This window comes from Chiloscyllium plagiosum, unplaced genomic scaffold (assembly GCF_037043375.1).
Source record: "Chiloscyllium plagiosum isolate Xiang-an unplaced genomic scaffold, Cpla_swu_hap1 HiC_scaffold_2, whole genome shotgun sequence".
NCBI lineage: Eukaryota > Metazoa > Chordata > Chondrichthyes > Orectolobiformes > Hemiscylliidae > Chiloscyllium > Chiloscyllium plagiosum.
The window spans coordinates 118,275,007-118,288,082 of NW_028270140.1; the positions used below are offsets into that span (position 1 = coordinate 118,275,007).

The 13,076-nt window shown below is 39.6% G+C and overlaps 1 protein-coding gene across 1 annotated transcript in view; it reads right to left on the reverse strand.

Annotated features, from left to right (window-relative positions):
* Positions 1 to 2,163: 2,163 nt before the first annotated feature.
* Positions 2,164 to 13,076, reverse strand: part of ankra2 (ankyrin repeat family A member 2) — a 41,135-nt gene continuing 30,222 nt past the window's right edge. Inside the window, exons 7-9 of the mRNA XM_043707610.2 lie at positions 8,991 to 9,057; positions 5,993 to 6,073; positions 2,164 to 3,824 (exon numbers count right to left, since the gene is read on the reverse strand). Of these exons, the coding sequence (XP_043563545.1) occupies positions 3,769 to 3,824; positions 5,993 to 6,073; positions 8,991 to 9,057 (204 nt within the window). The 3' untranslated portion in view covers positions 2,164 to 3,768. The remainder of the gene's footprint in view (positions 3,825 to 5,992; positions 6,074 to 8,990; positions 9,058 to 13,076) is intronic.

Below are 13,076 nucleotides of genomic sequence, written 5' to 3' on the forward strand. Positions count from 1 at the left end.
TCCTTTCAAGTCTTTATCCCTAGATAATTAAAGGTATTATCAATGTACATGAGGTGATATCTCAATTAGACATTGCACTTTAGGTGTAAGGTCCTGCTTTGAATCTGTCTGCGTTTTAAACTGAGGTTGGGTTTTAGCTTTTTTTGACAGAAAAAAATCTTGAATGGAATAATTTCCCCCAGTGTATGCATGTGTAGGGGTGAGAGAGAGAGAGAGAGAGAGCATATATGTGTGCCTAGATTAGAGTGGTGCTGGAAAAGCACACCAGGTCAGGCAGCATCCCAGGAGTAGGAAAATCGACGTTTCGGGCAAAAGTTCTTCATCAGGACTGAAGGCAGGGAGCCTCCAGGGTGGAGAGTTAAATGGGAGGGGGTGGGGGTGGGGAGAAGGTAGCAAAGAGTACAATAGGTGTATGGGGGTGGGGAAGGTGGTGATAGGTCAGAGAGGAGGGTGGAGTGGATAGGTGGGAAGGAAGATTGGAAAGTCATGAGGATGGTGCTGAGCTGCAAGTATGGAACTGGGGTAAGGTGGGTGGAGGGAAAATGAGGAAACTGGTGGAGTCCACATTGATGCCCTGGGGTTGACGTGTTTCGAGGCGGAAGATGAGGCATTCTTCCTCCAGGCATGGGCTGGTGAGGGAGTGGCAGTGGAGGCCGCCCAGGACCTGCATGTCCTCAGCAGAATGGGAGGGGGAGTTGAAATGTTGGGCCACAGGACAGTGGGGTTGATTGATGCGGGTGTCCCAGAGATCTTCCCTAAAGTGTGTGTCTGTCTGTGTGGGTGGCAGAGAGAGAGAGAGAGAGAGACAGACAGACAGACACACACACACACACAGACATACGAGGCTGATTTCATTCAAAATTCTTGTTTGTCAAACAAATAGATAACACCCAACCTCGTCTTAAGACAGACATATTCAAAGCAGGACCTCACACCTAAAGTGCATTATCTAACCTGAGATTTTATCCCTTGTACATTGATAAAACCTTTAATTATCGACTTGAAAGGGATTTGGATTTTGCATTTTAATCATCCGTCTACCTCCTAACTAACTAAAGGATTCAGCAAGGGCAGCTAGTTCTAAAGTTGTTAACTTTTTGCTTATAAATACGATATCTTATACATCTCTATCATACCACTCCAGAGGAAGGAGCTGAGCTCCGAAAGCTTGCAATTTCAAATATACCCGTGGAATTAAAAAAGATGCCACAGCATTACTTCAATGCTCCTGCTCCACTAGCTACCTGATGAAGGAGCAGAGCTCAGAAAACTTGTACTTTCAAATAAACCTGTTGGACTATAACCTGGTGTTGTGTGATTTTTAACTTTGTCCACTCCAGTCCAACACTGGCACCTCCTCATCATTATTTCAAAGAGTAGGAGGGTTAGCCCCAGTGTCCTTGTCAATACTTACACTTAATCAACAACACATGATCTGGTCATTATAATCAGTTGCATTTGAGAGCCTGTCATACGCAAATGGCTATTATATTTCCTGTATTACAATAGAAATTACATTCCCAAAGGATATAATTCCCTGCAAAGTGCCAAGAGATTTTCTGGGACCCTGAAAGATGAATTTTAGTCATTTTCCTTGCCCATGTTTAGAAACATGGAGTGAGAAGAAACATTGGAAATAGAATGGTAGTTGGAAGAAATAGAGGAATCAAAAATAAGCCATGTGAATGGGATGACGGTGGCATTTTTGAAGAACAAAGGAAAGGGCTGAAATGGAAGGTGCCATTGACAACATTCAGTCAAAAATCACACGATACTCGGTTATAGTTCAACAGGTTTAATTGAGACAAGTTTTCGAACCCCCGCTCCTTAGCTGCCTAAGGTGGTTTCAAATAAACCTTTTGGACTATAACCTGGTGTCGTGTGATGTTTGACTTTGTTCACCACAGTCCAACACCGACATCTCCGAAATATTGACCAGTGCTCGCTAATGTTGGTAATCAGCAAGTGGTGTGTGATGCTGATGCACAGGACAATCAGTATCTTTGATTATTCCTCATTATATAGTCTCTTGGTTCAGAAAATTCAGAACTATAATACTCAACTTTAGTTTAGGAAAATAATTTAGAAGCTTAATACAGTTTACAATACAAAGAAGCACCTTTTTACTACATAGCAGTATGACACAAGACATGTACAAAATGCCAACTTTCAAACATTCTTTTATATTAATATCAAATACAGTTTGAGTCAATGACATAATGGAACAATTCTACAATTCTTCAATAATAATGCACTAATGGCAATGGTGTGAAATTATGACCTGACCTAGTGGGAGATGATAGTGTTCTAACCAAACAGGGCCATACAATGTACATTCTATACTAGAATTCTCCAAATAATTTAGTTAGTACATGCTGTCTTAAATCCTGAGAGAAGGAATGAGTCATCAAATTACTCAGGAAAGCAGGTAAGATAGCAGGACTGCTCTCAGGTCAACACAGGCAAGACTTATGTTGAGAATAATTGATCATAAAACTAAAAAGTTCACAATAATGTGACTGGAACTAAAACTCTTCTGATGTTAGAAAACTGCAGGGCCCTAAGGAGGAGAGCAATAACAAGAAATTAAGATTACAGTTTCAACAACAGAAACAAAATGTCAAAAGCTCCATCTGTCAGAAGTTAGCCATGTATTTGAAATGATCAGACACACCATCATGCTTAAAATTGTCTAAGCATGTAGAATTTCTGTTTCACAAGAATGGGAACCAGTCCTCAGGGTATACACCGTTCTGGATATCTTTAACATCGATCTGCAGAGTGAATGTTTTGGGACATTTCTATAAATAGCACCCTGGTGAGTGTTACTAATCGACCAGCTAATCCGACTTCCTAATGGAATATGGAAGAATTGAAGTGGGAACTAGATTTCTTCCAATTATGACTATGGAGTCTCACCTCATATTTAATAGGTAAACCTCTTTGCAGTTTGGACCATAATGTACACAGCAGCGGTGGGGGTGGTTGTGGGGGCGGCATTGTTTGACAGGACACTCTGGAGTAGGGCTGTGGAATGCCAGTTTCCACCTTCCTTGAGTACTACAAGCCCACAGCCATTGAGAAAAACTGACTGCTTAATAGTCTACATTGTCAACTTGCTTTATTCAGGTACCAGATTACTAGTGTGCCATTGATGGATGAATTAATTCTAAATTTCCATTGCCACATTTATCATTTGCCATCTCACATTTAAGGAAATACCATTTGAAGACTCTGACGACACCTCATCCCTAACCCAAAAAGGGGTACAGGGGTGGTAGTCACCGATCAGTAAATCTTAAGCCCCCAAATATTACGAGTTTACAAATTAATTTGATGATTATTCACTGAGGTTCCTATTCAATAATCAAGTAGTTAGAATAATTCCTTCTACTGAAGTATGAAATTTTTCTCCCCCCTACAAAACTAATCTTGGTGTCTAGCTTTCCTTCAGTACTTCAAACAAATAGGCTCAACTTATGGTGCTTGGATAACATATTTTCCAATTCAGTGATGATGGTTTATTAAATAAATGTTTATAAAGCAAATCTGGAGTCAAGTTCACCAGCAGTTAGTCTATCATCATCACAATCAAACTTGGATCTAGAATAATGTCTCGTTTTTCCACCATTCCTGAATTACAATCAGAATATCAATTGATATATTGTCAAATATAAACATTTTCAAGCACTCCCTCAAGGAACTCAGATGATGCATCTAATAGTTCGAATAACTGATTCTTCTGTGACTACCAGAGGTGTCAGCCCATCATTCCCTAATCTTCAACAGCAACTTCAGCAAATGAGCCTCAATAACCTGTTGAACTATAAAAAAAATTCTTGAATTAGAAAATACAAAAACAAAATGGGACCAATGTAAGATAAACAGTGCAAAATAGCTTTCATGAACAGGGAAGAATGAGTAAGAAAGCATCATTTCCGAAGTACAATATAATTATATTTACTTAACAATATGCACCAGCAAGAAAGAAATGACAAAGCAGGAAGATGGAGTTCTACTTAGTGTTATTACTTGCAAGATAGTTACTGCAAGTAGCAAAATGATAAATCATTCTTTTCTAATGTTAATCAATATAATACTCCACATTTTTGAAGGAATTACACAGCTTAAATAAATTCCTGAATCAAACAATTTAGTTTGTTATTTTTCCTAGAAAGATATGCAAAATACTTAACAAAATAGCCTCAAATTTCTTGGCAGTTTGTTATAGTATTGGAAACATAATGGTACAGTACTTCACTCACCAGCCTCTGCTCTACCTTGACTTTTGACTCCATCTCAACCTTTGGAGTTGAAGCCATTTGTACAATACAGTTAGGCACCCACAGTACTACATTGGGTGGAATTTTTAAAAAAAATCCAACTTGTAGTTGCTGCTTCTCCAGCTCTGCAAGTGAGTATTGCATTAAAATTGACTCAAACAACTAGTGGATTCAAAATTGGTCTATTACATAGGTGACAAGAATTCAACACCCAGGCTACTGTGGTCATGTGGATAGCATCATCTTTGCCAAAGAATTTGGACTATCTTCAAGGTCTGTTTCAAACAGACTGCAGAGCTATTCAAGAAGAGGAAACCTCAAGTTTTCAAAGAAAATAAAAAGTGCCCAAACACATGGACTCAGGATTCTCTAGAACAGTCTAAATTGGAAACAAGCAGCAAGTGATATTTTCAAAGTTGAAATTCATAGTGCAAGATCAACCAAGAAAGAAGACAAAGCTATCCTCCTGACCACCTGTCTATCATGAATGCAATGGCTCAAAATACCTTTGTGAAGAATACTTTTTGTTATTACTGTTAAATATTTTAATGCTTAAATTAATTTTGTCTTATTTAATTTTGTCACAGTTCTATTTTTAATGACACATCAGTATTTATTCAAATTACAGCATTTGAGTTTGCAGCTTTTTTCTGAAAACTTTGGTGACATTACTGCGTACTTAAGCCAATTGGGGGACAAAGAACAAGTTTATTCAAGGAGCCATTTTCCTAAGTCACGTCATGGTTGGGCCTATCTCCTCTGGAATATGGCACCTACATAGATTTTATGATTGCTTCATACAGGTATAGAGTTCTTTGAGGGCAACTAACGAATTTAGGATATTTAACAACAATACATCACTCTTGGTTCTTCTAGCGTGACTTTCATGGAGCATGACAAAAATGCACAGAAATCTGTAAGAATTATGTTCTATTGATTTGAATCACAACACCAAATTAAATTAAAATTAATTTTAAGACTAGCATTCTTAATGTTATTCATTAGTACTATTGTACTTTTGAACTCTTATTACAAACCATTTTAAGCAGCTTAGGAACTTATTAAGAAGCTTAAAAAATACTCAGATATAGATCCAACTTTGACTAAGTGATAGAGAACCTAATCGCTTCCTTCGCTGCAATACTGAAGACTTTGTGCTAATCAGAAAACAGTGGTATTTCTTGCAGATATCATACAAGTGACCCTACCTATCAGTGAAACAAGTAGAACACAAAGTAAATATATTTGTATTGATGATGATTGGCATGAGCCCTAGCTCACTAATATTTAGATATATCACAAGGTACAGGTGCATGTCCTCTTCAGCTTAGTTTCTGAGTTCAGTCATGTCATATGGAAATATGTCAAAATGCAGGCTGTGGCATGAGAGAGAAATTGGGAGGACAAAAATATAATCCATTCCCAAATCTTCCAGTATCAGTGGCAGCTGACCAGAAGGTACTAGCCCTGAGCTGGTAATGTTTTTGTAAGCTGTTCTGTTGCACACAAGATTTCAAGCAATGTATAGAATAAAGGGAAAATATAGGGAATAAAGTTTTATCAATTATCCCATTCTGCTTGTCAAATGAAAATGTTTGTACAGGGGATATTTAACACAGTTTTTTTAAAAAAAGAGTAATGTACACCCAGAATATATTTAAGTTTTATTTTAAAATATATTAAGTAATAAAATCAAAATCAATAATTACCATTCTTGAAACCCAACCCAACAGCCATATCCATAGCATTGAATCCAGAATCAGTTTCAACAGTTGGATCAGCACCATATTCTGTAAAGTGAACAAGAACTTGTCAGATCAAAGATTAACTTAAACCACAAGATGTTGTTCTATTTAAGACCTTATAACTCAATTAATTGAATAGTTTGTATCAGAGGACACAGAGCAGGACAGATGAGCATCAACAATAAAATTTCAGTGGCACATGAGCTGAAAATGAAATATGTAGTATCAATAGTTTTGCATTAGATATGGTAATTGATATTCTGCTTGGAGGATGTGGTGAAGTGTTTGTGTACTGAGACTATGATTAGGCATTTTCAAAACAGTAAAACCTTGTAATTGATAGGCAAAGATCCTCAATTGTTTTACAGGACGAGTTGCTACATTTTCTCCAAACTGATTACTACTGTAACGTGTTCAGTGAATTCTGATTGATTTAGCTCACTGCACTTTTCTTGAAAAATGCAGGAAAAGTGATTCTGCAAAATCTTACCCATGTTTACATGGAATGAGAGAAAACCTGGCAGATCACTCATGCAAGCTTTGGAGATGTTATATAACAATCAAAAGTGTACTGCATTGTATCTAGTATTCAAATAGTTTGGGAGATATTAATGTAGATGTAGCAACTTAACTGTGGAGACACTTTGCTTTGATACAGAAAATGAATGATGTGGATCAGAAATTAAGTTAACTTTGTACAAGACTCCTTGTATTCTAAAGCACATTTCCAAAGGTGAAAGCTGTTCATCCTAGGCAATTTCAAAGCATATGTTGTAATGGAGAGAGATTCATGGCCAACATGTGTTGGTCACCATGGGCTGAAAAATGGGCTGAAGAAGGGCTTATGCCCGAAACGTCGATTCTCCTGCTCCTTGGATGCTGCCTGACCTGCTATGCTTTTCCAGCAACACAGTTTTCAGCTCTGATCTCCAGCATCTGCAGTCCTCACTTTCACCATGGGGTGGTCAAGACCAATAACAAGAGGTCTGAGCTTTGTCTGAGAATGAACTCTATATCACCAATATTTTCATTCAACTCAAAACATCACCATAAGACATCATGTTGTCATCCAAAATCTGGCTAGCGCGAATTGACTTGATCACTGAACGATATGATCAATGAGAGAATGTCCAGTCCACAAAAAGAAGGATAAATTCAACCAGTCCAATTACTGCCCTATTAATCTGCTGCTGACCAAAGTGCTGGAATATGTTGTTAACACAGCTATCGAGTGGTACTTACTCAATAATAATTTGCTCTCTGGCACTTAGTTTGGGTTCTGCCAAGGCCATTCAATTTCTAACCTAATTACAGACTTGGTCCAAACACAGAACAGCCAAATTCCAGACGTGAGATGGGGACTCCTCTTGACATCAATGCAATATTAGACTACATATGGATTCAAAGAGCCTCTAGCATAACTGAAGTTAACCGTCCTTGGTGCTGTGAGGTAGCAGTGCTAATCACTGAGCTACTGCGCTGCCCAGCATAATCTCCTCTTACATCATCAACACAGATTGTAAACAACTGAGGTCCATGTGTGTTGCACTCCATCCCACCAACTTGGAAATGCCTTGACGATCCTAACTGGGTGAATGACAGTGGTGAAGTATTGGAGAAGGATTATGTAGTCAATCACAAAGGATGAAGATATGGCAAGAAGAATGAAAAGGGAAGCTTTACTTTTGTTATAGTCACATTGCTTATCATTTGTGACTTCGACAAAGAGCTACCTTGGTACAGCAGCAAATGCAGAAACTTGATCAAACAGATTCAAACATGGAATTCCAGGAAAGGTGAGTGCAGATTTGGGAGGCTACATTGGGCAGAATCGGGAGTTTGGAGATGGGATGATAGCCTGCAAGGAACGTGCGTCAAAGGTTAGATTTTTGAAGAGCTGTGGAAAAGATAATTTAAAGGAAAAAAAGGGACAACACCCAGAGTGAGAGCTGTTAACAATAATCAATTACCATGGGAATTAAGAGGGGAAGGTGTGTTATCAAAGCTTGTAGTGGGAATTAAGTAAAGCAAACTGAAGGTGTGCCTTCTGAACTAAATGACCTTGGCAAAGGCACAAGGAGCAATCGTAAATAACAGAGAAAGATACAAAATATACTTTAGCATAAATCTGGTAAAAACAATGACTGCAGATGCTGGAAACCAGATTCTGGATTAGTGGTGCTGGAAGAGTACAGCAATTCAGGCAGCATCCGAGGACAGGCTCACCACCAGACGCATGGAAGAAGAACGCCTCATCTTCCGCCTTGGAACATTTCAACCCCAGGGCATCAACAGTTTCCTCATTTCCCCTTCCCCCACCTCATCCTAGTTTCTAACCTCCAGCCCAACACTGTCCCCTTGTCTTGTCCGGACTTGTCCGACCTGCCCAGCTCCTTTTCCACCTATCCACTCCACCCGCTCCTCCCTGACTATCACCTTCATCTCCTCCCCCACTGACCCATTGTACTCTATGCGACTCTCTCCCCAACCCCACCCTCCTCTAGCTTATCTCTCCACGCTTCAGGCTCTCTGCCTTTATTCCTGATGAAGGGCTTTTGCCCGAAACGTCAATTTTGTCTATCCTCGGATGCTGCCTGAATTGCTGTGCTCTTCCAGCACCACTAATCCATAAATCTGGTCCCAGTGGTTTCACAAAATGAACAAGTGCAGCAGAGGTTCATAAGGGTTGATCTGAATCTTTGTGGCAAAGGTGTCCATTAATTCCTCATAGCTATTATTGGTGGGGAGGATGGAGGAGGTGGGGATAAAAAAGGTTTCAGAAGAGAATTTGCAGCAATAATTAAGAAGAAAAATATTTAGGACTTCTTTTACAAAAAACCAACAAAATGTTACAATTCATCCACAGCCAAAGTTTGTGTTTCATACAGGAGGACCAACACCTTAGACACAATAATTTATAGGGCAGATTAAAACCACATTATCAGGTGTTATGTTAGCTCACCCAACAGAGTCTCCACACATTTGACATGATTTCCATGTACAGCATAAAGCAAAGGAGTTCCACCATTCTGTAAACAAAGACAAAGCAATAAAATTTTCAAAATGATTTCACTAAATATGTTACCTAAATTTGAGAAACAAAAATTGATCATACTCGTTTCTCACTCGTTAATGTTTGGTGTAAGTAACCATGGCGTGGTGGGACTGTTGTAAAAATTCAGCTGGTTCAACAAATGCCATCAAGAAAATATACTGCTCTTCCTTGGTCTGACCTTCATTTGATGACCAGCCCTACATTAAATGGTTTTCTCTTAAAAAAAAATTGAAAAATTCTGCCAATGATATAAACTTGAAATGATATCAGAAAATAATGGAAACACTAAGCACATGTTGCATATCTGTGGAGTGTAACAACATTTTAGATTGACCAGCTTTCATTAGAGCTTACTCTTATTTGTCCTCTGAAAATGGCCTACCAAGCCACTCACTTGATAAAATGCAGTAGTTCATGAACGTTCACTACATCACCAGACTCCCCAAAGCCTGTCCACCATTTCCAAGGTACAAGTTGAAGTGTGAAGGGATACTCCCCATTTGCCTGGATAGTGGACCTCCAACAACACTCAAGAAGCTTGACACTATCCAAAGCCATATCCAGAAACATACATTCCCTCTTCTACTCGGTAGCAGCGATGAGAACCATCTACAACATGCACTGGAGAAGGCTAATTAGGCAGAACCTTCTAAATCCATGACCACTTCCATCCAGAAGAACAGAGTCAGCAGATGCCTGGGAAAACCTCCTACTACAAGTTCCCCTCCAAGCTACTTACCATCCTTACTTGAAAATATATCACCCTTCCTTCAGTGTAACTGGGTCAAAATTCTGAACTCTCTTCCTCATGGCATTACAGGTCTATCTACTGCACATAGGCTGCAGCAGTTCAAGAAAGCAGTTCTTCACCACTTCCTCAAAGTAACAAGGGATGGGAAATAAATGCTGGCCTAGCCAGTGATGCTCACATCCCATGAATATTTTTTCAAAATGGGAAATAAATGTCAGTCTGGTCAGCGACACTTAAATACAGAAAGATTAATTTCTGCAGTGTTTTGGGCTGTTCTGATTCACTCCATCTCCCCCACTTCACCTGATGAAGGAGCAGCACCCTGAAAGCTTGTGATTTCCAATAAACCTGTTGGACCATAACCTGGCATTGTGTGACTTCGGACTTCATCCCTCGAAAACAGTATGGGTCATTAAACAATGCCTAGCATATTTTGGGCCCAGGCCCAAGTGGTCAGCTAACTTTAAGAGTTCCCAATGAGCAGTTTGGTGAGAAGTACAACCATTAAACATGTGATGTATTTGTTCTATCATCCTTCTCAGCACATTTTGGATGAAATATAGCTCTTTACATAATTATTCAACCAACTGCAAAATCCTGATTTCTAGGAATAACTGCAAACTTCATTGTAGCCCATACCAAGGTAGGTACCAATCCGTGAATATCTAATCCTGGTGTTCTCATGCAAGTTTTTCCAACATTGCCTTCTAGTAGCTGACATTCTGAATCCTAAAGAGTTTCTTATTAGTTGTATGAATCCAAAACAAACAATCAAAACTAGAGGGCAGCTTATGTGCTAGCTTAAACCTTGAAATTACATATACTCAAATTCAGTTTTGCATACTACACTTGTTGATCATCTTTAAAGTTTTAACAATTTTCTAATGTTATTTAAATAATGAATGTAACATTCATTCAGCCGATACACCTTTCAATTCATTCAGACGAAACCCCAGAATACATAGCAAGTACAATCAAACTTCCTAGATTATCACGGTATACATTAGTATTTACTTTTACTAAGAATTCTTGCCCATTTATTTTACTCCTGGTTTCCCAGGTATGAACTCACAACCAGTTTCACATATTCAAATAGATAAACAATATTATAACTTTATGACTTTTACATGAAATTGCAATAACATACCAAGAGGTTTACATTTCACTAATTAGTAGAGATATTTAAAAATATAAAGTTCTATTGTAGCAAATTCTACTTGGGACTATATTTTCCAGCAAAGGATTTATTAAATTCATGGGGAACAGGCATTGAGCAACCTTTGTGTACAAGGCCATCATGATGGTAATGAATAAATACCACATTACTTAGACATTATTATAAATGGAATAATGGATGCAGAGACACAGAAGCCATTTCAAACAATTTAGTTAAATTTTACACACCTACAATAGGCTATTTGAGAATATATAGCGAAGTAGAAATTATAGATATAGTTACTACTTCAATTCGATTGTCTCAAATTAATAACAAGACAGGATACTACAACCATTTAATAATTAAAATGCTAATTTAGTATTTTTCTGAGAATTTATTTATCTTCTGAAGTCTTGTGATTGATTATTGAACACAGTTTGAGATTTTGCTGCATTCACCAAAACCCGTGTGAGATAAATCACCCCAATCACATGCTTCTCAACTCACTACCTATGCATGTGAGATGTTGTGCGAATCAATCAGTAAATCATGTGGCTAGCAAACCAGGAGATCTCATTACAAGGAACCTCGATCATCCGAATATCGGATTATCCAAAGGGGATCTCAAGGTCCCGATTAGAGACATTACGTCAATGAGCTGTTTCAACCCTGATCGCGTTTTTTCTTTACAGGTACAATGATTAAAAACGAACTTGGTTCACTGAAATGTTGCCGAGGACAGTACTGGGCAATCCAGGCACATTCTCCAAATGAATGACCTCCCGCCTTCTCTCTGTTCCCTGGCATTTTCCCTGGAGTTCTACACAGCGGTGAACCCTAAACCTCCCTTCCCCAGTTAATCTCTCAAACATTGTCTGTGCAGACAAAGTAGGAACTTGTAAAAATGTTGTGTGTATGTCCTATTTGGAGAGTTATGCCACAAAGGCGGCGACAGCAGCAGCAGCCTTACAGTCTGGCTGCCCCAGAAAGCAGCTGTGTGTGTGTGTGTGCTGCACGGGTGCGGGTCGGACAAAGGTTGGGGGCGTGGATGGGATTCGGACTGTGGGTGAAGATGGAAGGAGGTTGGGAGGGGGGAGGAGGTTAGTGTTGGACAGGGGTGGGGCGGGCATGAGTGGGGTGTAAGTGGACAAAAGGGGAGCGGACGGGGGTTGGGAGTGGACAGGGTGGGAGTGGACGGGGTTGGGGGCAGGGTCTTGCGTGCAGTGTGCTTTTGCCTAGTCTCCTGAATGGGGAACAGACTTCACAGAAAACTCTAAGCCCCAGATGAAAGCAATTAACTGAATAATCTATTATTAGTGCCCATCCACCTCGTTCAGATAATCGAGGTTCCTCTGTATTTGCAAGACTTTCCAGGGTGGAATGCTCTAGCACTATATTTGAAGACCAGCTGGACACCACTTCATTCACTACAAGCCAGGAATCTCCTCTCAGTCTGTGGCGGCTTCCACCAGAACCTCAGCGATTCTCCAAGTAGTCCACACTGGCTCTCACTGGCTGCTGGATTTGTACTCAGACCTATATACCATTGCTCTAGCTATGGTACTCTGCATCAATGCACAGTGATGGGATGAAGCAATGTGCCAAGATGAACCCACAGAGATAAAAAGGAGCAGATAGGCACCGAGACAACTTTATCTCAGACACTCCAGAGATGCCCTGCCTGAATAGCTCCTCACTGCCAGTGACCGCATTAGTTTCAGCAACTCAGGCCAAGGTGGGGGCAGACAGCCTGCACCTGCAGCCATGCTGGAAACTCTCAGCAGATCGAGATCATCTGGGGTCTGATCCTCAGGGATGCCAAAGTCTTCAAGTCACCACAGCATACCAATCAGCATACGTCCTCCACCTCAGGTGAGGAAGTGAACCTGCATCTAGACATAGTGGGAAAGAAAACCTTCTCAGGGCACATCAATGGCATAAGTGTTCAATTATTGTACAGAATAAGCACTTCTGTAAAGATATCTTCATTTGTAATGTTCTACTTTCTATTGTAGTCTTATTGTCCCAATATGACCAGAGAAGGTTCTTTGAAGTGAAAGATGTAGTGCATCTTCAATTAGCAAAA